General features: G+C 34.0%; 1 protein-coding gene across 13 annotated transcripts in view; it reads right to left on the bottom strand.

The window, feature by feature from the left end:
- Nucleotides 1-8,813: 8,813 nt before the first annotated feature.
- Nucleotides 8,814-27,308, bottom strand: part of UCHL5 (ubiquitin C-terminal hydrolase L5) — a 47,655-nt gene continuing 29,160 nt past the window's right edge. For 2 of the 13 annotated variants that reach the window (XM_019028124.4, XM_055378256.2), the window contains exons 5-13: nucleotides 25,974-26,099; nucleotides 25,830-25,891; nucleotides 25,621-25,751; nucleotides 24,528-24,591; nucleotides 24,317-24,397; nucleotides 20,276-20,378; nucleotides 19,360-19,473; nucleotides 17,531-17,629; nucleotides 8,814-12,828 (exon numbers count right to left, since the gene is read on the bottom strand). In XM_019028124.4, the coding sequence (XP_018883669.2) occupies nucleotides 12,784-12,828; nucleotides 17,531-17,629; nucleotides 19,360-19,473; nucleotides 20,276-20,378; nucleotides 24,317-24,397; nucleotides 24,528-24,591; nucleotides 25,621-25,751; nucleotides 25,830-25,891; nucleotides 25,974-26,099 (825 nt within the window). In that variant the 3' untranslated portion in view covers nucleotides 8,814-12,783. Of the gene's footprint in view, nucleotides 12,829-16,739; nucleotides 16,891-17,530; nucleotides 17,630-19,359; nucleotides 19,474-20,275; nucleotides 20,379-24,316; nucleotides 24,398-24,527; nucleotides 24,592-25,620; nucleotides 25,752-25,829; nucleotides 25,892-25,973; nucleotides 26,100-27,308 lie in introns of those variants that run through there. The other 11 variants (XM_019028127.4, XM_055378257.2, XM_019028131.4 and 8 more) reach the window with 8 other exon arrangements.

Here is a 27,308-nt window from a genome sequence, read left to right as displayed (position 1 = left end):
GAGGGTTGGAATCAACTTCTTCCACACTCCTGTTAATGTTGACATTTTGGCCTTCTCCAATGAATCATGGATGTTCTTAATGGCAAATATAATGGTAAATCCTTCCCTTGAGGATTTTGATTTAATTTGCCCAGGTCCATCAAAGAAATCTCTTTCTATGGCAGCTATAACTTTATAAAATTTATTTCTTAAATTGTAAGACTTGAAAGTTGAAATTATTCCTTCATCCATTGGCTACAGAATTAGCTGTGTTAGTAGGCATGAAAAAAATTAATATCCTCATACATCTCCATGAGAACTCTTGGGTGACCAAGTGCATTGTCAATGAGCAGGAATATTTTGAAAGGAATTTTTCTTTTTTCTGAGCAGTAGCCCAAAAGTGGGCTTAAGATATTCAATAAGCCATGCTGTAGACAAATGTGTTCTGTTTTCTTCCATTTCTAGAGCACAGGCATATTAGATGTAACATAATTCTTAAGAACCCTAGGATTTTTCAGAATGGTAAATGAGCATTGGCTTCAACTTACAGTCACCAGTTGCATTCACCCTTAACAAGAAAAATAGTCTGTCCTTTGAAGCTTTGAAGCCAGGCATTGACTTCTCCTCTCTAGCTATGAAAGTCCTAGATGGCATCTTTTTCCAATATAAGGCTGTTTTCAGAATTCTGCCAGAGGTACAAAGAAGAAATAGTACTATTCTTACTGAAACTATTCCAAATAATTGAAAAGGAGGGACTCTTCCCTAACTCATTCTATGAGGCCAGCATCATCCTGAAACCAAAACCTGGCAGAGATACGAAAAAAAAAAAAAAAGAAAACTCCAAGCCAATACCCTTGATGAATATTGATGCAAAAATCCTCAATAAAATATTGACAAACCAAATCCAGCAGCACATCAAAAAGCTTATCCACCGCTATCTAGCAGGCTTTATCCCCAGGATGCAAGGTTGGTTCAACATACCAAATCAAATAAGTGTGATTCATCACATAAACAGAACTAAAGACAAAAACCATGTGATTATCTCAATAGATGCATAAAAGGCTTTCATTAAAATTCAACACCCCTTCATGTTAACTCTCAATAAACTAGATATTAAAGGAACATATCTAAAATAGTAAGCTATCTATAACAAACCCACAGCTAACATTGTACTAAAAGGGCAAAAGCCAGAAACATTCCCCTTGAAAACCAATACAAGACAAGGATGCCCTCTTCACCATTTCTACTCAACATAGTATTGGAAGTCCTAGCCAGAGCAATCAGGCAAGAGAAAGAAAGAAAGCACATCAAAACAGGATGAGGAAGTCAAAACTATTTCTGTTTGTAGGTGACATGATTCTATATCTAGAAAACCCCAGAGTCTCAGCCCAAAAACTCCTTCAGCTGACAAACAACTTGAGCAAAGTTTCAGGATACAAGTCAATGTACAAAAATCACTAGCATTCCTATACACCAACAACAGGCAAACCAAGATCCAAATCAGAAAAGCAATAACATTCACAAGTGCCACAAGAAGAAGAAAACACCTAGGAATACAGCTAACTATGAAGGTGAAAGATCTGGCTAGCCACATGCAGAAAATTAAAGCTGGACCCCTTCCTTACACCATATACAAAATTCAACTCAAGATGGATTGAAGACTTAAATGAAAGAACCCAAAACTCTAGAAAACCCTAGAAGACAACCTAGGCAATACCAACTGGACATAGGAACTGGCAAAGACTTCATGACAATGATGCCAAAAGCAATCACAACTAAAGCAAAAATTCACAAATGGGATCTAATTAAACAAGAGCTTCTGCACAGCAAAAGAAACTATCAACAGACAGACAACCTACAGAATGGGAGAAAATATTTTCAAACTATGCATTGGACAAAAGTCTAATATCCAGCATCTATAAGGAACTTAAACAAATTTACAAGAGAAAAACAGACAATCCCATTAAAAAGTGGGTAAAAGGCATGAACAGACACTTCTCAAAAGAAGAGATACATGAGGCTAACAAAAGTATGAAACAAAGCTCAATATCATTGATCATTAGAGTAATGCAAATCAAAATCACAATGACATACCATCTCATGCTAGTCAGAATGGCTATTATTAAATAGTCAAAAAATAACAGATGCTGGTGAGGTTGCAGCAAAAGGGGAACACTTAAACACTGTTGGTGGGAGTGTAAATTAGTTCAACCATTGTGGAAAGCATTTGCTCAAAGAGCTAAAAGCAGAACTACCATTCGACCCAGCAATACCCAGCAAAATATAAATAATTCTATCATAAAGACACGTGCACATGAATGGATCACTACAGTGCTATTCACAATAGTAAAGACACAGAACTGGCCTAAATGCCCATCAATGACTGATTGGATAGAGAAAATGTGGTACATCTATACCATGGAATACTATGTAGCCATAAAAAAGAATGAGATCATGTCTTTTGCGGGAACATGTATGAAGCTGGAGGCTACTATCCTTTGCAAACTAATGCAGAAACAGAAAACCAAATACCGCATGTTCTCACTTACAAGTGGGAGCTAAATGGTAAGAACTTATGAACACAAAGGAGGAAACAACAAACACAGGGGTCTGCTTGAGGGTAAAGGGTGGGAGGATGAAAGCAGAGCAGGAGATATAACTATTGGGTACTGGGCTAAACCCTGGATGACGAAATAATCTGTAAAACAAGTCCCTGAGACACGGGTTTACCTGTGTAACAAACTTTCACATGCACCCCTGAAGCTAAACTGAAAGTTAAAAAAAAAAAAAAAAGAAAAAAAAAGAATGCCGTAGCCGGCTTGATCTTCTATCCAGACCACTCACATTTTCTCCATATCAGTAATAGGACTGTTTCATTTTCTTATCATTCATGTGTCCATTGGAGTAGCACTTTTAATTTCTTTCAAGATCTTTTCCTTTGCATTCCGAACTTGGCTGTTTGGCACAGGAGGCCTAGCTTTCAGCCTATCTTGGCTTTTGACAGGCCTTCGTTACTAAACTTAATCATTTCTGCTTTTGGTTTAAAGTGAGAGATGTGATTCTTCCTTTCATTTGAACACTTAGAGGCCATTGTACAATGGTTATTAATTAGCCTAATTTCAATATTGTTGTGTCTCAGGGAATAGAGAGACCCAAGAAGAGGGAGAGAGACGCGTCAGTGGAGCAGTCAAAATACACACATTAAAGTTTGCTGTCTTACATGGGCATGGTTCATGGCACCCCAAAACAATTACAATAGTAACATCAAAGATCACTGATTACTGATCTCCATAACAGATATAGTTGGCAAAAAGTTTGAAATAGTACAAGAATTACCAAAATGTGATACATGGACATGAAGTGAGCACATGCTATTGGGAAAATGGCACCTGTAGACTTGCCTATTGAAGGGTTGCCACAAATCTTCAGTTTGTGAACAACACAGTATCTATGAAGTACAATAAAGTGAAGCACTCATAGATGAACATTATTACAGCATACGGGGACAAACTAGTCCTATTTTAGACTGTTTTGTCTAATACACTGGTAACAGTTACTAATACCTATTGTGTAGGGAAGTTATTCCCAGGGCACATTATAATCCCCAAGTTAAAACCCAGCCCAAGGCTGTAGAATAGTTGAGAAAACATGACACAGAGCAAGATATGTCTTTTCACCCATGTAACCCAAATACATAGCATTGAGCATGACTCAGAGTAGATAATATATACTTTTTGATTGAATGAATTAATGAATGAACAAGCAGATGTTCAGCCTATCTTCAATCTTGGCTCGTCTATTATAATAAAAGGATTCATGTGGTATTTCTAATAGTTCTTCTCTCCTGATATTTACTGATGCTAAAATAGGTAATTCAAAACTTTTAAAATGGTAATCCTATCACTAGGCTCCAGAATTGTCTACATTTATTTAAAGACATATCTAGAAAAGAGTTGATTTTCCTTTCTGTGAATACATTTGGAAAGAAGCTATAAAGATTGTGTGTACAGATGACTAGATACCAAGATGCAGATGCTCCATCAGAATAAATATTGTTTACACTAGCTTATACTATATATCATCTTGGAAGTTAGAATTAGCAAAAAGGATCGCATCAAGACAATAGTATAAGTTACATTTATGAGCTTATGAAGTTGTTATTGGAGGGAAAATAGATTCCCAAAGTGTTGTCAAAATAGCTAAGGAAATATGACAAAACTTTTCCTAAACTTCAAATGTGTTCTTTAAAAAAGCTTTATAAGTCTGATTTCTTATGTTTGGATTCAACCATAACAGAAAAAGAGAGGTCTAGAAAAGAGACAGAGAGAGAGAGAGAGAGAGAGAAAGTCTAATACAATGAAGTTTTAATAGAGCAATATTTGTTTTAAGGTTTAGTTGTATAAACAGATGTGAAAGCCACCTGTTTGCTCTATAAGTGCTATTTGAAAATTACAACAAAGGAAAGGACAAAGTGCATTTCAGCAGATAACAGAATATAAGCAAAGATCACACAATAGTTAATAGACTAGCAGGACTAGAATCCCAGGTCCCCTAAGTCCAAATCCAGTAGTCTGTTCTCCAACTTACTACAATATAGGGTTACAATTTTAGAATAAAAGAATATGCACAAAGTCTACTGTCTTATCTGTGAAGTTGTGTTTACCAACCTCAATAAAATTGGCAAGAAAGTACAGTTCTTAGAATGGCCACAGAGGCTAGAATGAGCAAGTTACTCATGGAAGATGTAATGAGGCTACTTAAGTTGGCACACCATTGTTTTTTATTACAAACATTAATTCAAGTAAATTTCTGCCTGAAATCTGACGAGTAACTGCATCACCCAAGGTGTTCACTGTATAAGCAATGCAGCCACTCCAATAACTATCCTGTATGCCCTAAGAGAAAAACTTTTCACGTTGTACCAAGTGTGCAGAGCATTCTAAACAAGTAAGTTAGATATAGGCTATTTCAGGCATAAGATATTAGGAAAGGTCATATTGGCATTATTAAAATAGAAATACTGATTCCTCATACACTGATATTACATAGATTATACGAAATAGTCCCCTCATCTAGAAACAGTCTGAAAAATTAGATTAAGCAGTCTCTCCAGATGTCACTAAAAGGCCAGATTAGAAAAAAATTAAAATCAAATAAATTTTTTTTTTTTTTTTGAGACAGAGTCTCACTCTGTTGCACAGGCTGGAGTGCAGTGGTGCAATCTCGGGTCACTGCAACCTCTGCCTCCTGGGTTCAAGCAGTTCTCTGCCTCAGCCTCCCGAGTAGCTGGACTACAGGCACACGCCACCACACCCGGCTAATTTTTGTATTTTTAGTAGAGGCGGGGTTTCACCATCCTGGCCAGGCTGGTCTTGAACTCCTGACCTAGTGATCCACCCGCCTCGGCCTCCCAAAGTGCTGGGATTACAGACGTGAATGACCACGCCTGGCCAAATCAAATAAATTTAAACTTAAATTACAATACATTTGAAAACACTTGTTGACACAAGAAAGGAAGCAGGGAAATGTCAACCACAAAAGTGATAATTATGAAGTTTAAAATTTTGTCATTGTGTCTCTAGCAGTAGAAGAAGCATGCAGTAACAATTTGATCAAGGAGGTGTGTATTGTGGTCAGCTTGATCCTCTATCCAGGCCACTCACATTTTCTCCATATCAGTAATAGGACTGTTTCATTTTCTTATCATTCATGTGTCCACTGGAGTAGCACTTTTAATTTCTTTCAAGATCTTTTCCTTTACATTCAAAACTTGGCTGTTTGGCACAAGCGGCCTAGCTTTCAACCTATCTACAGGCAGATTTGGTTGCTGTCTAACACGGCAAACCATGTCACAGGCTATCATAGCAAGTATCTTTAAACAACAAATAATTTCCTTTGGTCCAGTTCTATAGTCAACTAACCTTCTGGTCTTAATTCGGTTTCCTTGGTAAGTTTATCTACCAGGGAGACAATGTATCAATAAGCTGACAGAAATGTCTGGTCTGCTGGCAGTTATAACTGTAAAGTAAATTAATAGATTGTTTTTCAGGTGTACATTAGTCTCCTGCAAGTTTTATTAAGTTGGCTTAACTACCCAAAGTCCTTATCACCTTCAATGAGTATACTCAAATCATAAGCTGAAAGGGCAGATCCTGGACCTTGGTAACCTCACTTGGAGACAGCCTGGGAGGCCCAACCTGGATCGCTTGTTAGCCTCTAATCAAAATCCTAATTACCAGCCCTCAGGGAGCCACTGGATCTCAGAGCTCATAGTTACCACTTACTCTTGGCATTCCTTAATAACTCAGCAAAGGTCATCAATGTCTCCTACAAAGCTTCTAATAAATCCGGAGATAGTTTTTTCACATAAACACCTCCATTGTACAATTCTGTCCATAATGAAATTTTACCTCTAAGAATCATTTTTATGAGAAGAATCGTGGAAGTATATAAAGGATGTGTGCAGCTGAGCATCACAAGAAATTACCATAAAGAAGAAAGGAAAGCAGGGTGCTGTGGCTGACAACTGTAATCACAACACTTTGGGAGGCTAAGGCGGGTGGATCACTTGAGGCCAGGAGTTTGAGACCTGCCTAGCTAACATGGTGAAACCCTGTCTCTACTACAAATACAAAAATTAGCCATGGAGGTGCGCACCTGTAATCCCAGCTACTCGGGAGGCTGAGGCAGGAGAATCACTTGAACCTGGGAGGCAGAGGTTGCAGTGAGCCAAGATTGTGCCACTGCACTCCAGCCTGGGTGACAGAGCGAGACTCTATCTCAAAAAAAAAAAAAAAAAAAAAAAAAAGGAAGAAGAAGAAAGAAGGGAAGGATGAAGGATGGAAGTGTGGTGGGGGGGAGGAAGGAATGAAGGAATGGAGGGAGGGAAGAAGTGAAAGAGAGAAGTACAAGTAGGAGTTCAAGTTTGAATCCTAGATCTACTACTTACTGGCTGTATGAACTTGGGCAAGTTAGTTATACTTTCATTTTCCTTAAAAATAAGTCACAGACATCCTTCCATGTTAATACATAGACATTCATATTCTTTTCAATGACTGCCTAGTATTCCAATACACCATAACTAATGTACCCATTGTCTTTTGCTGTGCTTTAGTGTCCCTCATCTGAAAAATGGGGATAACGTGACTTATTTCATATCTGTGAAGGCTGGAGTTATTGTGCAAAAAAGTACTTAGGACGCCGGGCATGGTGGCTCACGCCTGTAATCCCAGCACTCTGGGAGGCCAAGGTGGGAGGATCATCTGAGGTTGGGAGTTCGAGACCACCCTGACCAACATGGAGAAACCCCGTCTCTACTAAAAATACAAAATTAGCCAGGTGTGGTGGCACATGCCTGTAATCCCAGCTACTCGAGAGGCTGAGGCAGGAGAATCACTTGAACCCAGGAGGCGGAGGTTGTGGTAAGCCGGGATGGCACCATTGCACTCCAGCCTGGGCAACAATAGCAAAACTCCGTCTAAAAAAAAAAAGTACTTAGGACAATGTTTGGCACATTAGGAATAGTTTTCTATTTTATTCCTAATAACTTTTTCTAATTGATTGCATTTTCACATCTGGCTACTGAAATTGTAGAAGTCCTAAAACCAATTTTTTAAATTCAGAAAATAAAACACAATGCCTATTGATTATGGAGACAATAATTATTTCCATAAGCATAAAAATAACTGAGATTATCTGTCAAATTTTAATGTGCATAAATGTAATTTAATCAACTGGGCATCTTTTTAAAATGCAGATTCTGATTCCAATGTTCTGGGGTGGGACTTCAGATTCTGCATTTCTAACAAGTTCTGAGGTTATGCTCATTGCTGCTAGTCTGCAGATCACCCACTGAGTACTCAGAACACAGATGGTTTGATTCAAAGGGAAAAGGTATATAGAAGGAAAAAAACAGATATCTTTTAAGTATTAAAATGAAGTTAATACTTACCTCATAAGATTGGTGTGAAGATAAAGTGAAATATAACTAAAATGTTAGAATAGCCATCAATGGGGAACACCCTACAATCATATTTTATAGCTTTATTGCAGGATTGCACAATAAATATATTACTCATATATAATATGTAATTTACAGAGGAACTGTGTATTATACATTTGTCTAATGATTGTAATACGCATATTGCATATTATGTATGACAAAATTTTATTTGTTGGCTTGCTGTCTCTTAAAGTTTTATGGTGTCTGTTGCCTTACAGAAATTTTTAATTTTTATACTGTCAAGTATTTCTCTTCTGGGTTCTTTTATGTTTTCTTTGGTGATTAGGAAGCTTTTCCCGTCCCTAAGTAATAAAATATTCTCCCAAATTTTTTCAAGTAATTTCATTGTTTTCATTTGTTTTGTTCTGAGATAGGGTCTCACTCTCTCATCCAGGATGGAGTACAGTGGCTGATCACAACTCACTGCATTCTCGAACTCCTGGCTCAAGGGACCTTCCAGCCTCAGTCTTTTGGGTAACTGGGACTATAGACACATATCACCTCCATACCCAGCTAATTTTTCTTTTTTTTTAAGAGACAGGGTCTTGCCATCTTGCCCACACTAGGCTTGAACTTCTGAGCTTCTGCCTCAGCCTCCCAAAGTGCTAGGAGTACAGGCATAAGCCACCAGACCCAGCCTGTTTTAGTCTTAATGGTTATGATGGGAGGGCGGGGGACAGTTCAAAATGTTTTTTAAAAATACACCTACATGAGACTTTCCCCACTGGTTTTATGGTTTATTCAATATTATATTATCATTGCTACAAGAAAGAATCAAAGAAGCATATTACATAAAATATATGGATAAGCTAAAAAGTAAATAGAGCAGTAGTCCTAGGCATTTCCATATATCTTTTATTCAACCCATTTTCATATTGACACTCCAACATTAATAAACCATTTAACCATCAAACATGATTGCAAATTAATATTCTTAATTATTGCACATTGGTTCTGCCTATATGCCTATATGCAATCCACTTGTACAGTGCTAGTTCAGTACTAGAGAAGTTCTGCCTATATGCCTATATGCAATCCACTTGTACAGAGAAAAAATTATCTTCATTTAGGTCTCTACTTAAAGTACATCTCATTAATGGGATCTTCCATGACCATTCTATCAAACCTCAGCTCCTCCCACCCCTTTTCCCTATTTTTTTACCATTCATACTACTATTTGAAAAGTTGTATTATATACTTATTATCTGTCTCACCATGAGAGCACGGGCTTTTTCCTGTTATACTATCCTCTAGCATCTAGAACAACTCAGATGTACCTCATAAGATTGGCTGAATAAATCACTGAATAGTTTTCAAAAAGTTAATGTAATCAAGTCAAAAATAAAAAGTGCCCAGTATGCTAGAAGTGGTGAATCTTTACCATGTCAGTCATTGGATTTAGGCCAGTTAACAATATACTAAAGAACAAACTAAATAACATGCATGTTTGACTGATCTAGGAATTCATACTACTCTAAAAAACGCAGTATCATTCTAAAAATGTAACTATCCAGTTTGTCTATTTTAGGCATTTAGGCATAGAAGGTTTAACTTTTCTGCATTCCAGTGCACAGTCATTGGGTGTTACAGCAGGTTCCTCATTCCTTGAACACAACTACTGCAACATGTTCTAACATCAATAGTTCCAACAGTGAACTCCCTGACTGTTGCAAAAGTGAGCAGTTCCCTAGGTACACCAATACTGTATGTTTGGATGGGAGTAATCTCTGGAGACTTAAGCTTGAAACGACTCCTCCAAACCTTCCAATGATTTTGTAAGAAACTATGTAGTTTCAAAACTCCCAATATAAATCTGCATTCCTCTTCAAATAGCTAGAGTGGTTTGTTTCCTGAAAATTTGTATATGATCAAGTTTAAAAATAATATAAACTTCATAGAACTATTTCAGACTATGGGAAGGGCAAGCAAGACTAACACACAAAAACATATGTGTACACATGAGGAAAAAGGATCACTAAATACATAAAATGTTAATGTGCTCATCCCTGTAAATAGAAATATGGTAATTTAAATTTTATTTTTACTTATCTGTTTTCTCTAAATGGTTTTTGAGGAGAATACATTAAAAGCCCTTTTTTTCCCTCAAATAAACAAAATCCTCCTACAGGATAAAAATATCTAAATGCATCTTGAAATGTTAATGTTACAGGCAACTAGGAGGATTAATTGAAAAGTATTAATCTGCATGTAACACCATAATATACACACAAATATGTACCATGGTCCTAACTGGGGGAGCAAGTCCCCGTGGTTGTGATTCCCGAGCAAATATTTGTCTGTTCTAGTGGCACAGTGGAGCTGACTGCTGTTAGGAAAAGGGCAAGCTATCTTGGGAACTAAACATATAAGGTGAGAGTAGCCAGTGCCGCAGCTGTTGGCAAGGTTTTTGTTGATAATAACAGAAGTACATCCCTTAGAATTGGCTATTTTGAAGGCATAAAATAGAATGGAAGCGCCTTCACCTACCCAATAATTAAATAAAATTTTAGAAAAGACTAAATATGAAATGAGCAAGATTTTCTATAAAATATCATTAAAAAAAAACTTTCCACATAGCATTTATCTATTTATGGGTTGCTCTTTATTCTTCCATTTTCTCTACCCTCTAGCTTCATGACTTAGTTTCAAACCAGCAACATACAGCACCCAGACAAGTCACACTTCTTTATTCACAGACAGAAGTAATCATGAAGTATCACAAGGGATTTGCAATCACCAAAGAAGATGCAGATAAAATAAACCACTCTTAAGCTATGGAAATTCCTATTAAGGAATTTTATTAGATTAGTAAGAAAAAATCCTTATACCTATTAATATAGTCATTTTACAAGGATATTTTTCAAATGTCATTTGATATTACTTTTGTTAACATTTTCAATGACAATTCTGATGAGCTCTAACTTTGGATCTTTTATGGTTACTGCTTTCTGTGACCTAAGAAACCTTTGGCTAACCCCCCAAGTCACAAAAATATCATCTGTTTTCAGTTAAAAAGCTTCATACTTTTAAAATATTACATTTAGGTCTATGATTCATCTCAAAGTCATTTTTGTGAGGTAGGGGGTCATTGTTCACTTTTTTCTATATGGATATTCAGCTATTCTATTCCGGCTCCATTTGTTGAAAAGACTTTCCTTCTCTGTTGAATTGTTTTGCCACCTTTGTCGAAATCAAGGGATCATATAAACGTTGATCTGTTTTCAGGCTCTCTCTTCTGTTCCATTGATTTATTTGTCAATCCTAGTGCCAGTATCACACTGTATTGATTACTAAATACAACTTACCACAATAATCCTCACATTGCTTAACAAAATCTAAGCCTCAATAGGAAAGAATATATAAATTAAGCTGAAATAAACGAATGAGATCAAGATGAGCCTTCCTTAAAAATCTATTTTTAAAAATTATATCATGGCTTTGAAAACACTCCATTAATTATTACTGTATCAACAGCAAAACATATTTACTCACAAATAACTGAGAGACTACATATTTTTCATTACCTCCAACTGAAATTATGTATGAAAAATATTTCATTCGTTTTTCTATCAATTTCCTATCAGGTTTTTCCCCATTAGTTCTAAGTCATTTAATACCACAATTACTAAGCTTAAAAACAATCCTTAAAAATGTGCTGAAGCTGGAAGATGGGTACACATTCTCCCTAATAAAATAAATTATGCTAAATTGATTTTACAATAAATAATAAAATGTTAAAGTCATGTATCAAACTCAGAAATATTCTTGATAAAGAAAAAAGTAGGTTACTTCCTTTAAAAAAGAAAGCTTTATAAAGTCTTCTTTAAAGTCTGACTTGCAAAGGAAGATTAGAAGCAGAAGATTATTACAAAGCAACTCCCAAATCAATTTTTAAAAATCAATTGTGAGCAAATTACATATGGCTCTTGGAAACTGCAGGCTGTACGAAATTTATTCAAATTGGCATAGAAAGACCCCCATCACCATTACCATCTTTTTAAAAAAGCAGATAACATGAACTGTCAGACCTCCAGTTTTTTTATACACAGCTTACGAGCTTGAAACAATATTCCATTGAGAGTAACACCAACATTCTTTAAGATTTACAATTTCTTCTTAACCTGAAATTTTGCTTTGAAGCATAATACTCAAACCTTCCTGAAACAATTCTCTAATACATAAACAAATAACCCCAAACACTTGAAGAATATTTACTAAAATAAAATTGAGATGTTTATTACTTTTCTACTGACAGCAGTGAAAATCACTGGAAATTATACTTTTGTCCTTTTTAAATGATTTACATTAAAATCATACTTTCTCAAATAACTGGTATAGCAGATAAAATTCAGTTTTAAAATCCTCAAAACACTTAGATATCAAAGATAGAAATACTGGTTTTTTTTCCGTTAATGATGAGAAGAAATAAGACAACCAGTTTAATCAAGATCTGACAATTGCAAATTTTAAGTATTTAAATTACAGATAAGGAATATCGTTTGTGCATTTTCTAGCTTCATATGGTAGTTATACATCCAGAAAACTAACAGTTGTCAGACTCAATGTCAAATAATGGAATTTGGGAAAGCACTCTTAATATCACTTTCATTTAATATGCACTACATGCACATGATGCAGGTAGGGAAGAAGTTTATGAATCCATGCATTAAAGACAAGACAGGTTGGCACTATTGCCAAACGTGCACTGAGCCAATTAGGATGTTGCTCTAAGTTCTTTATACATAATGGTTTCCATGAAAATATGTGCAGAAGCAGAAAGGTGTACATATCCGAAAACATCTTCATTTGGTTTCCTGAGCTTTCTTTGCGTTCTGTTTTTCTTTTGCCTAAAAATTAAAAATAGTATGTTACAAAATTTTAAAAGTCAGTTTTAGACTATATTAGAATAAAATGTGCCTAAGAGGGTATTCTCAAGCTGAAAGGCTTGAAATACATTGTTTATAAGACTTCTAAAGCATTATGTTTTATAACTTGAGACTTATAACAAACTTTTCCTGGACAATTACATAGTTATTCTTTGCCCTAAGAAAGGATCATGTTTGGTTTGCAGTTCTTTCCTATCTGAAGGTGAAATGAATTATTATAATTGTAATAATTTAAAAATTCCATAAAGTCAAACTCATTCATGAGTATTCCAAAACAATATATATACACATATTTGCCCATTTCCTATTCACATGAGCATAAGGAAAATCTTACATTAGTTTCTGCAAATGTGAATAAATGAGTTTAACATAACAGTTTAAGTGACTTTAACATAATGTCACTAAAGGATTATGTATCCCTGGTGTCAACAAACTTTATTTATATGACCTAAAAAAAAAATGTTTTTACATACTAGTTCAATAGATCTTCATTACAATTATATAGCTTGAACACAGTACTTGTTTTATTCTTTAGCAAATGAAAAAGCCAGAGCTTATAGATGTTATCAAGCTTGACCAAAGTCCCACAGCTAGTATACAGTAAGTCCTCAATACAGATCAAAGACATATGCTTTATAGCATTGCTTCTCAATGTATATACCAATGACTTAGAGACCCTGTTAAAATGCAGACTGATTTAGTAAAATGCCTGAGGTTCTGTATTTCTAACAAACTCTCAGATGATGCCAGTTCTGCTGGTGTTCAGAAGACATTTCTAAAAGCAAGATTTTAGAGTACTACAACGCAATATTTTTCCACTGTGCCACTTCAGAAGAGTCAATGAATTAGACTTCTACATTATACAACTTTTTTAAACTTCCTTAAATAAAAAATACAGCAATTAAAACAATTACAATCTCTTTTTGTAATGTATTAGGTAGTATAATTATTATTTAACAGTATGATAAAACAGTGCTGTGCCTCAGAATGAATAAGAGCAAATAGTCTGTGTGTCATATTAAAAATAATAAAGTTAATTGCCAACATCAACGTTTTTAGTTAACAAGCATAATTTGTAATTTGATATGTGTATCGCATCTCATACAAAGTTTTCTGTCCTCAAATAATAAATATAATTTGGTTTTAGGCATAATTTAAAATAAAAGTATGTGCTTCTTTCCTTATTGATCTGAGTATACTTAATAGAATATTGAGAAGGATTAACAAGAAATAAATTTACTGGTTTCTGATATAAACTTTACAACATAATTAAATGAGCAAACACATATAAGGCAGAGTGTCTATACATTTATTAAAATTAAAAATAATTATCACAATTAATTGAGCGCTAATTTATACACTTTACAGATATGATCTCATTTAATCATCAAGAATGTAAAGTAGGTATGATTCCCAGTTTACAGATGAGAAAGAGGTTATAAGAAAGTAAATAGTGCCTAAAAGCTCCAGCTAATAAGTAACATATATATAAGATTTAAATTCAAAGCCTGTATTTTGGTCTGTTTTTGTTAAAAAATAAAAATAAAATCATATTTATAAATAACATGGAAAAATATATACTGTTAAAAATACTTTCCTTCTATACAGTGTACCAATGATATTAAAAAGTACTGACTCAAATCAGATAATTCTGCATTAATAGATACTAATGTAGATATTGTTGTGATTAGCCTTAACTATTCTTCTACCTTATTTCTATTAAGAAATAGAAAAAGATCTGAAGCTTACTTATTACCAATTGAATCATAAAGTCATAGTAAAATGTGGACAAAATTCAATATTGTGAAGTTGTTTGGATTTCCCCATAGCAATGGAATTTATGATTTTACATCATGTTAAGTTATTGGTAGTTAAAAACTTAAGATAGACAATGATTCATAATTACATACAAATGTGTAGACAAAAATTTTTTAATCATAAATATACCTGAATAAATAGAAGTCTCACAAATATAATCTTAAACTAGATAATTTTATTTTATATTTTAAGAAAGAGATTTGGTACATAATACAAGAAGTTTTATAACTATATATTTTTGGATTACCTCCTAGGCAGTTTTTAAATGTGGTGTGTATTCAACGAATTCATCAGTTAAAAAGATTCATATAACAAAAACATTTATAGGTTCTAACCAAGTTCATTATAGCCATGCCGAGGGAGAATCACTTTTTATTTACTATTTTGCAAATAAAAAGATTTTAGGTCAAATACTTTTATGGCATCATAGATTATAGGCAACTGCCTCAGCTATTCAAAAATCTCATCCTGTAGAATCTCGGCATATAGTAGCACTGCATGGTGCAGCCATATCTTTCCTGTTTGTTTCCTTCTATTCCTTCTCACACCTTGTTCTTTTATCCTATTTTCCCTGAAAACAAAACATAGTAAGATCCACTATTCCAACTTATCTATTTCTGAATTCTATAGGCAATTTTTCTTAGAAGTATTACCATTAAGTAATTAACTATCACTGGTAAAGATTTTATATAATTATAAAATCTAATCTTTATTCTAACAGTTTTTCAACATGCTTTATTTTTTAAATTTGCATTTATCTGCAGAAAATGATATTTTAATATGGTATCATTTTTTTTCCAAAATAAGATGAACAAAAATATATTCTTGCAAAGGAAACGGATATATTGCTACAGATTAAGCACTTAATTCCCACCACATATTTAAAACTTTATGGATGTGAAATTTTAAGTGGCTATAAAGCTATTTAGGAGCTACCCTGTGCTTGCTGGGGATCTTTAGCCTGACTTTATCCTGGCATTTATCAAAATAATACTATTTAGCACAATACCATAATTGTTCATTTATTCCTTTCCCAAATTGTACCATGAGTTGCTTAAGAGAAAATAATATGTCTCAGTTATGTATACATCCCTAGACCTTAACAGAGTGCCTGGAATATCCTTGCAGCTAGATAAATGTTTGATGAATAATTTAAAACATTTCAACAATTCCAATTAAATGAGTCTAAGCTCCTTCAGAACCTAGGAGAATAATAGTTATTGCATGCATACAAGAAATAAATCTATCTCAATATTGCTTCTGGAATATTAATAAAAGAACAGCTTAGAGAAATAAGCAACCAGAAGGTCAATAACTACTTCCTTAAGAAAATGAAGGCAAACACAACAGAGTTGGTGTTCCACTAACATCAGGTATTTATATGCTGCCACCTTGTGTCCAAAAAATGTGAACTAAGGAATAATTATTCTAATGTTAAGCTGACAAGCTGTTGTTCTCTAACTATGCTCTCAAAAAAATCTGGGGATATAGTGTAATTAAAAATCAAACAACAGTGGTTCTTTTACTTACTAATTTGCACACACAAAAAATTCTGTTCACAGATCAATTTTAATGCAAAATTAATACATTTAATATTTGTCTAAGGGTCCTAGTCCCTAGTAACATTTATCTAACTTAAAATCTGATGTATCACATATTTAGCACATTTTATAGTTATTTTAATATTTTTAACAGAAAAACATTTGATAGGATTAATAACATCATATCTAGGTATTCTTGTTAACCAAGCAACTTTGAGAACCACAGGACCCTGTATTAATCTAAAACTTTAAAAAGTTTCCCATCTTAGAATACACCCTGAGATGCATGAACAGAAAAACCTATAATGGAAAAGAGAAGATTTAGCAGTCTTCTGCAATAATTTTTACATTTAATGCTAAAAGTTGGGTCACATGTTTCAATCAATAAGGTAATATACACAAAAAACTTATTAGCTCACATCTCATATTATTTAGAATGTATAACATGAAACAGCTTGGTTGAAATCAATCTTTGCTTTGTAAACTTTAAAATTAATAAGGAAAATATACCTACCATGTATTCTCGTCTTTAAGTTAATGGTCCAAAATTTTATTTGCCTAGTAGTGTCTTCTCAAAGTGTTTCTCAAACTGTGGTACACAGACCAGTTGCATTAGAATCACTTGGGGAACTTATTAAAGAATCCTTCCCCTATATCAGAATATCTGGGGAGGGGCCAGGTAACATGTATTTTAAAGAGTATCCACTGATGTTCACTTTCAGAAACACTGATTTACAGTATGAACTTAAAAACAATTTAACTGCATTTTACTTATTCAACAAATATTTTATTGTTACTTATGAAAAAAATCATAGAAATCAGAATTCTTCACTAACTTATGCTAGTTTTCCCTCAGTGGAATGGATACTAGATTAGAAATAAGAAAACCTATTTCGTAGTACAGGCTATTTTTTTTTTAAACCCAACAATGTCCATTCTACTTTTAAATTCTGTTATATCAACTCAAATTTTTGCTAAATAGGAAAATATTATTTCAATTATCAGCATTAAAAATCTACTTTTGCTTAAAGGAAGTGTTTTAAATTTTATTTTAATACAGCATAACCTGAGGTCTTGACACTAAGAATCTGGAAGCCTAAAGCAGTGGGGTAATTCTTTATTTTTGTTTTACAGTCTCAATTGAACTAATTCTTATAGAATAGAAAACAAGAGGCAAAAGCAAAAGAATAAAAACGTACAAGCTTCCAAAAATTTTACCTCTACTCATGCAAAAAATAAAAAATACATTTTATGTTTTTGGAGACTCTAAACCTAATTTAAGTATCTACCAATAAAATACTTACCTTTTCTACTAGTGGTATTAACTGCTGGTGTTCTGCTAAAGTCTTTAACAATTCCATAATGAAAGGCAGATAATTATGCTTCCTTCTGATATTCTCAATCTGAAAATAAAACATCAATCCACACTAACTACATTTCTGCTAATTTTGATATTTTATTCTTTGCACCCAACTCAAAATATAAATGGTATATCCATTCTCATAAGAAAATGACTTTAGAAATAATGAGATTCCATTCCCACTGAGAATAAAAATTAACACAATAAAACATGTGGAGGGAGTTTCTTGGGCAAGGGCCTCCTGCCCCTGACTTAGCAAATAATAGAGGCCTTTAAAAGTCCAATCTAACATTACTTATGAAAATGTCATTTATAAAAAAAACTAAAGATCTACAAGCTAAATTAACATTTGCTACTTCACCTGTGCAAATAATCAGGCAAAGTCTAACGAGACCAGCTTTATTTTGTGATCAAGCACAATCTTTCCTTCAGATTATTTTTTATCGAAAGGGGGTACACTGCAGGAAAAAATTTCTACTTCAGTGGAAAACTATGCACTGTCTAGATAACATCCTCTCAAGTTATGTGATTCTAGGCTTTCACTGCCACTGACCTATTATATATTCTGCCTGGTAGAAGTATAATTGATTGCCCTTCCATAGAAAGTTTCCATCTCTTATAAATTCATTTAAACTTCATATAAATTTGAGCTTCTCTGACTTCTCCTTTAACTAGAGTTCCTTCAGTTAATTAATTAAATTAAAGCTTAACATGTTTGTTTTATAGCAGTATGACAATCATTTTATCTTTTTTTAAACAAAGCATTCCCAAACAATAAAGCAGGACACCTTATGGAAGTTATGGAAACTTTGTGTTGTATTTTGGGCAGATATTAAAAGTTAGTTAATTACATAATAAACACATAAGTATATATAAAGATGGGTAATTTACTTTTTTTAATATCATGTGAAATGGAAAATAATTGGGAAAGCTATTATTTTTTCCTTCCCTATCTCCATGAACTTGTCCCTCCCTTTTTCCCGCCTGGAATACTCTAGAGCCTGCCTGCCTGCCCCTACCACTTTCACCTGAAGAAATCCTACTAGTTTAAGGCCCATTCATTTCACTTAACAATCATCTGTTGTCTGTTAAGTATGATGCAAAGTATCCGTTGTCTGTTAAGTATGATGCAAAACACTTTACTGACACTGTGGGGAGCAACAAAAAGGACAGTTCTTGCCTTACACTGAGGTTCAAATGAAAAATAATCCTTTTACTACCATAACACATGACAAATGACATATACATTCCACATCCAAGCACTTTGGGAGGCCGAGACGGGCAGATCACTTGAGGTCAGGAGTTCAAGATCAGCATGGCCAACATGGCAAAACCCTGTCTCTACTAAAAATACAAAAATTAGCCTAGCCAGGCATGGTGGTGCACACCTGTAATCCCAGCTACTTGGGAGGCTGAGGCAGGAGAATTGCTTGAACCTGGAAGGTGGAGGTTGCAGTGAGCCAAGATTGCACCACTGCACTCCAGCCTTGGCGACAGAGTGAGACTCTGTCCAAAAAAAAAAAAAAAAAGGAATAATAACTACAGTGAACTGAAACACCAAATAGGTTAAAATTCTATTCCTAATAATATTTTACAAAAATAAAAATGAAAGACATCTCACTACTTATCTTTGTAGGGTATCAGAGAATCAACAAATTATTTGAAATCTGGTAAATGATAAGAGGCAAAGCCATCAGATATTCAATGTACCTTCATCTTGAAATATACTGCTCTATATTAAAACATTGAAGGAACACATTTTTAAAAACATACCTTGTATCTTTTTAATTTCTGTACTTCTTCTTCAATAAGCATCTGATTTTTGGCAACTTCTGACTGAATAGCACTTAACATACTATTACCTTGATCTGTATCCATGGGTTCCTCCTTGGGGGAAGGAAAAGAAATAGCACACCCTAATAATTGAGGCTTACATTCAGAATATTTTAAAATGATAAACACAGTATGATTATTTTCAAATTTTTACTCTTCATATTGATAGCAGCATGCCCGCCTAACAGCAGCATTAAAGGATAAAAGCCCCAAAATAGTACCTTCCATATTTCTATGTTCTAATAATATGAATTTTCATCTAAAAACAACCTACACTGTAATATACTCTATTGCCATATTCTCCTAATACACTATAAAATAAATTTTCTTAAATATACTCTTAAGAAAATGTGCTCAAAGGATTGTAAAATAAACTTTGTCTACTAAATCTCTTCTCCAGTGACATTTACTATAGAAAGGTAATCATAGATTAGTAAAGACTACATGTGACTCTAAATGTACCCAGTTAACTCTTTGAGAATTAACTTGCTTAATTATATAATGAAGTCACAGCAAATAGTTAAAATAGTTCATTCCTAACACTTATTTAGCATTTACCATTTGTTAGTCATTAAGTGATTTACACATAATACCTCATTTACTCCTCATGACAATCTTCTAAGGTAAATACTATTTATTATCTTTATGCTATATGAAGAAACTGAGGCACAAGGAAATATACTCAGATTCCTATATCCACTAAGTGCAAAGCCAGGAACCGAATCTAGGCAGCCTGAATCCAGTGTGTATTCGCTTAGCCACCATTCAGACTTGATTATATATATATTTAAAGCAAATACTTTTCCTGAGAGAATAACCAAGCTAGAACTTTGTACTTAGAAACATGGCCACGAACCTCTGCAAGTTGTCTTTGTAACTCTGCTATCTTCTGCTCATATATCATTTTTCTGTCAGACACAATGGCCATTAAATTAAATCGAATTTCACCTTCACTGTACCTAGAAGAAAATTATTTGTTTATAATGTAATAAAGAATTGTACAACTATTACCGTTAAGATAATCCATCGTGATTCCCCTCTTGATTTTCTAGTATAAACAAAAGTCCATCAATTGGCTAGCAATAAAAATGAACACTTTTAAAAAGCTTTCAGGTCAGGCACATAGGTGCCTCCCAGCTACTTGGGAGGCTCAGGAGCGGAGAGGATCCTTTGAGTTTAGAAGCTGGAGGCTGCAGTGAGCTATGATAGTGCACTATACTCCAGTCTGGGCAACAGAACAAGACCCTGTCTCTTAAAAAAAAAAAAAAAAAAAAAAAGCTTTCATATAGGAAAGACAACTGTAGAAAAACAAAATTGGCTAAATTCCATCAATCACAAATGTTTTTTAAATATTCTAAAATAATGTTATAAAACATTTGAAATAAAAAACATTTTCATCAATTTCCCTACCTTTATAAGAAATATGGCAACACATTAACTTAAGAGCTCAGAAAAAAACAAATGGAGACTCCATATTTCTTAAATTATTTAGACTGGCATCTTGATGGGTATTAACTATGCTCCTTATTATATAATTTTTTCCAAGTCATGATGAACTTTCTATTTTTAATTTATATATTTTAAATTTTATCTTATATGTAAATAAATATAACATATTTTATTAACATAATGTATAATTATATCGTATAGTAAAATTTCTGAATGTTTGATTTTCACTACTCTGATATCAATGAAGCATCTCATAACAAGCTGGTTCATGGTAGCAACTGACATTAAAAGCATTATTCATAACACTATGTAAATGGCATTAAGATGAAAATATATAGAAAATATAAGCCCATTTTGCATTAGTTTATCTCTAAGAGTTTCTCATACACAGTTCTATTCACTGAAAAGAAATGGCCCCAACATAACTATAGTAATTTGAACTATGTAAAAATGTCTTTAAAACACTGATTGTGGGACTTCCATGTCCCTATTCCTGCCAGTAAGTACAAATAAAAACCCTGGACATAATATGTTTTTTAAAAACAGCAAGCAAGAACATTCTGAAAGGTAGAAAAAAAAGCAGACAAGCTGGGGAACTCAGGAACCAAGAATGATACAATAGTGAATTTCCTGAGGTTTTTTTCTGCCTCATATATTCCAGAATTGGAGCTGAAGAAACCAGCAACCCAGAAATACCAACAGGCACAGACAAAAAAAAGCCCCAACAAAAGTCTGCTCTCTCTAGCCAAATAGAAAAGGTGCAGCCTCAGAAGACAGAAAACTTTTAGACAATAATCATTCCACTATAGCCAAACATGATTGAAAAATCTGTGACCTCACCCCTACTCAAAACCAGTAAAAGCAGAATAGAGAGCTGGACTTCCAGTCTTGTCTTCCAACCTTTAACAAGGTTCCTAGGTTGGTATTTAAAAAGGCTGGGTAGGGAATGGGGACTTTCATCCCTGCCATGTGGTAATGACAACACCCATTTGTGGTATCAAAGGACACAGAATGGGAAGCCAAAATTGTCACTGCCATACAGTGGCAAAGTAGCCTCTTCCACTTCAGCATGAGTGGAAAGCAATAGCAAGGCACTCCTACCCCTCTCAGCCAGAGTGGTATCAACAGAAACCCTGCTGGGGGCTAGAACTCCCATCTCTGCCCAGCAGTAACAAGAAGCCTTATTCCATTTCAGTTGTCACTGAAGGCCTAGTAGGGAAGCTGGACTTCTACTCCCACCTGGCAGTAATGAGGTGGCACCCACAATTTACATTTACCCTGTCAGAGCCGTGTCCATAAAAACCAGCTCACACAGAAATTTTAAATAAGATCCAAAGTCTTACTTTTATAGATATAGAGAAGATTATACTAAAATTTATATGGGAAGGCAGAGGAACGATAGTAGTTAAAACAATTTTGAAGAGAAGAATACAATGAAAGGCATCGGTCTACCTGATTTCAAGACTTAGAGTTACAGTAATCAACCCAATGTAGTACTGGCAGAGGAACAGATAAATGGAACAATGGACAGACTAGTGAGCCCAGAAATAGACCCACACCAATATGCTCCATTTTTGCAAAGGTGCAGGAGGAATTCAGTGGAGGAAGGATAGCCTTTTGAACCACTGGTGCCTGAGTAATTGAATATGCATAGGCAAAAAAAAAAAAAAAAAAAAAATGACCCGTGATCTAAATGTCACACCATATACAAAAATTAACTCAAAATACATCATAGACTTACATGTAAAACATTAAACTATAAACTTTTAAGAAAATAACACAGGAAAAAAATTTTGGTATCTACACCGAGACAAAGAATTCTTAGACTTGACAACAAAAACACAATTCATGGTGTCAAATATTGATAAACTGTACTTCATCAGGATTAAGACCTTTCGCTCTGTGAAAGACCATTTTGGGAGTACAAGTGGATGGGCTACAGACTGGGAGAGAATATTTGCAGGCAATGTGTTTGATGAAGGATTAGTATCTAAAATACGTAAAGAACTTCAGACTCAAGAGTCAAAAAACAATCCAATCAGAAAATGAGCTAAAGGCACGAAAAGATTTTCAACATCATTAGTCATCAGGGAAATGCAGATTAAAACCACAATGAAGTATCACTATACATCTATTAGAATGGTTAAACTAAAAATGGTGGTAACACCAAATGCTAAAAAGGATGCAGAGGAATTAGACCGTTCATATATTGCTGGTAGAAATATAAAATGGTACAGTCACTCTGGAAAAGAGTTTGGTAGTTTCTAAAAAAAAAAAAAAAATCCATTTACCATGCAACCCAGCAATGCAACACATAGGCATTTATCCCAGAGAAACGAAAACTTGCAGTCACAAAAAATCTGCACAAAAACGTTTATTGTAGCTTTATTCTCAGCAGCCAAAAAACAGAAAACAATCCAGATGTCCTTCAATGGATGAAGAGGCAAAAAGCTGGTATATCCATACCACAGAATACCATCCATGAATAAAAAAATGAACTACTGATACACTTAAAAACTTGGAAGAATCTCCACAGAATTAAACTGAGTGAAAAAGCTAATGCAAAAAGGTTACATATTGTAAAATTCATATATAACATTATTTAAATGACAAAAATTATAGAATTAGGGATTAAGGAGTGAAGGAAAGGGAAAGGCAGCAGGGAGAGAAGTGGTTGTGCCTAAAAAGAACAATATAAGGGATCTTTGTGGAGAGCAAATTTTGCTGTATCTTGACTACATCAATGCCAGTATCCTGGCTGTGATATTACACTATAGTTTTGCAAGATGTTGCCACTGAAAGATAAAAAATACACACAAGATGTCTCTGTATTATTTCTTACAACTGAATATATATATAATTATCTGAAATTGAATATACAATTACCCCAAAATAAAGAGCTTAATATTAAAAATAAACCCTCAAAAATAAAACTCTACAAAATAACTGTCAATTATCCAACAGTACAAAATACCTAGCCGGGTGCAGTGGCTCATGCCTGTAATCCCAGCACTTCGGGAGGCCAAGGCGGGCAGATCACTTGAGGTCAGGAGTTTGAGACAAGCCTGAAGAACATGGTGAAACCCCACCTCTACTGAAAATACAAAAATTAGCCGGGTGTGGTGGCATGTGCCCATAATCCCAGCTACTCGGGAAGCTGAGACACGAGAATCGCTTGAACTCGGGAGGCAGAGGTTGCAGTGAGCTGAGATTGCGCCACTGCACTCCAGCCTGGGCGACCCAGTGAGACTCTGTCTCAAAAAATAAAAAAAAGAAAATAAAAAATTATCTAACTTAATGGAAATCCACATGTTTAACTTCTCTAAAGACAAGATGACATACTACTACATGAAATTTAGAGATTTTCTGAAATAGACTTCTTAAATGCATTAACCCAATCAAAAGTAGATGTTTGGCTGGGCACAGTGGCTCACGCCTGTAATCCTACCACTTTGGGAGGTCGAGGCAGGCGGATGGCTTGAGCTCAGGAGTCTGAGACCAGCCTGGGCAACATGGTGAAAACCCGTCTCTACGAAAAATTAAAAAGAAAAAAAAAAAGTAGATGTTCAATGCACACTGCTAAAATAACAATAAAATACAAGTTTAAAAAATACTTAAAAAACAGAATATTATGCCAATGAGATTAGCTGAGCATTTACTTTTGTATCCTTTTTTCTATGACAGGCCTTACTGCACTGATCCAATCATCTTGATTGCATGCACCTAGAAAGAAATTTTAAAACAGTTAACACAAACAAAAATAAGAACAATCAACTTTAACATGCAAAAGTTTGGCCCAAAATATTTTTTTACAAATATTTTAATAAATTTAGAGCAGTAAAACTCTTTTTAGTATAATTATGTTGTTTCAATTCCATAAATAAATTTTTATAACACACATAGAAAAATAAATATTTTTAAATATAGAGGCAGCATGTAAATCTGCATTAGATAAACTATTGGTTCTACGCATGGGGCATGGCAAAAAGTACAAACAAAATGCACCCATGTTAATTTTTTTAAAATCTAAAAGTATAAAGTTTTATGAATAGCCTATAACATTAGATTCAACTAAAACAAGTTGTGTTGGACTTCAAACTATTATTAAAAAAAGAAAAAGAAAATTTAATAAAGTCAAAATAAGGAGTTAAAATTATTTTGTGAACCTATTATTTCAGTAATCTTTCAGAGCCACAGATTGTACCTTCAACTTTGATAAGTGTTTATCATTTTTTGCTCAGCATTAGAGACGGGGTAGGATCAGAACAATCTATGCTTTGGCAGAAAGGATAACACATTAATGCACTATTTAAATAGAGAAATTTTAAGAAAAATATTTTCTTGATTGCAAAACAATAAATTATCCAATTCCAAATGAAAATACTTTAATACGGATGTTAAGAAATGCTTGCTATCCCTTACGAATGGGTTAAAAATGACAAGAGTAACTATTTACGTTCACTAAGGGTAGTTTTTAAATGTTAAATGGAAAATAAAATATAAATTATGTAACTTATAGGTTAAAAAATAATTTTACCTGGGAAAAACTCAAAGGCATCAACTGAACTATGGTAGTCAAGATGTCCTTCCTATATATTAACATAACACACTGAAGAGCTTAAGGCCTTCATTATATTATGTTACCTCATAGTCACTTTTACCTTGAAAATTTAAGCAGCACTGAATGAGGGTAAATACCCAACAGATTTTCCCCTGTCAAAAGTGAAATATCAGGAACAGGAACTGCATTACCTAAATCAATCGGTCCTTCTCTTAATCCATCTAATTCATACAGTCTCCCATTAACAGGAACATAACTGACAAAGTGAAAAGCATCTTCTTCTTTTGCTGATGTCTTCGTATCAAATTCAAACATTTGCTGTCTACAGTAAACAAAAAAATAGTGAAACTCAAAGAAGCAAAGAAAGAAACAGTATTTATTTAACATAAAGTCTCTTTACCTGGCGAAACTGTTGTGTACTTGTCGAATCACATCTGAATTGCTCAGTGCCAAGCCTTTCATCTAAAATAATTTTTTAAAGTAGCCTATTAATATACAAACTTTCACAAATATGACATTTTAGGAATAAGAAGATTGTACTCACAGCTGCATCAAAACTTTGTGAAAATTCTTTAAACTCTGATAATGTCTCGCCTAAATGGACATCCTGGTGGGTACAGTTCAGTAACACACTCACTATGGCTTGAGTAGCACAAGCATTATTAATTACCTATAAAATATAAAAGTGAAGATATCAATGTGTTTAAAAAAATAAAAAATGGTTTTTAACTGGTGACAATGGCCCCAAAACATGAACAGTTTTCAAATTATATTTTATGAAGTCTCAGCATAAACAGAATAAATATGTTTAATTTCTATCCTAATCTATTTTCAGAAATTTGCTGCAATTCTGGAGTTGAAAATTCTAGGAAACCAAATGAACTCAATGAACTCATAATATTACCAAAAACCAATCCAGTTAGGGTAACAAGACCAATCATCCTGATGGAAAACATAGCTGATTAAGCCAACAGAGCTTGTCCCCCTCTCCTATTCATTTCCTCCTAGACTCATTTCTACCTATTCAAATTCAATTAGTATTTTATAACCGAGCATAAGCTTCAATTCACCTGTGTGATTTTAGAGAAATTCTGAACCCAACTCACATTAGTTTCTACCCTCATTTAAATTCCCAAACAGGGTATACAATGTCCAAATATTTTTTTTCACTCAATCATGTACAGTCTTTACATTGCTATCATCTAGCTATAATCATTTAACAAATTATCTGGACCTTACATTCTAGCCAAAGGAAAAAACATTTAGATAGCATTTACTATGTGCCAGTTACTTTTCTAGGCACTCTACATGTATTATTTCTTTTAATCCTCTTAACAACTTATGAAGAAGGATTACTATTATCATCTTCATTTTAAATTTGTAGAAGCTGAGGCACAAAGAGGTAAGTGCCCAAGGGCACACAGCTGATCTTGTTCTAGAATTTGTGTACATAGCCATCATGCTAGGCTATCTCTGTACATAAACGTGGTCTCTCCAACAAGATTATAAACCACTTTATGAACAGCAGTTTCTTCCACACTGCCTAAGCACCTATGGTATTGAGATCATGAAGCTGGAAAGAACCTTAGATGATCAGTGTGAACACCAGCAAGGTTAATCATAGAGCTGAATAATTTTTTAAATTACAGCTTAGTCCTACTACAGTATTATGTTACTATATTGTAATTAGTCTTTCCAATAATGCTAATTAGCTTATGATTTTACATTTTAGTAAATTATCTATTTTTATCCTGCCTGATTTCAGAAGAAAAAAATTCAATTATTTTCCTTCTTTAATTCTTATAGTTCTCTATTTCTCATGTTGGTAGAGGTTTTTAAGATCTTATGAATATCTACCAGTTCCTCAACTGTTGACTGA

The sequence above is a fragment of the Gorilla gorilla genome, chromosome 1 (assembly GCF_029281585.2).
Source record: "Gorilla gorilla gorilla isolate KB3781 chromosome 1, NHGRI_mGorGor1-v2.1_pri, whole genome shotgun sequence".
NCBI lineage: Eukaryota > Metazoa > Chordata > Mammalia > Primates > Hominidae > Gorilla > Gorilla gorilla.
The sequence above is the reverse complement of the archived record's forward strand: the minus strand, read 5'-3'. Positions and strand labels throughout refer to the sequence as shown.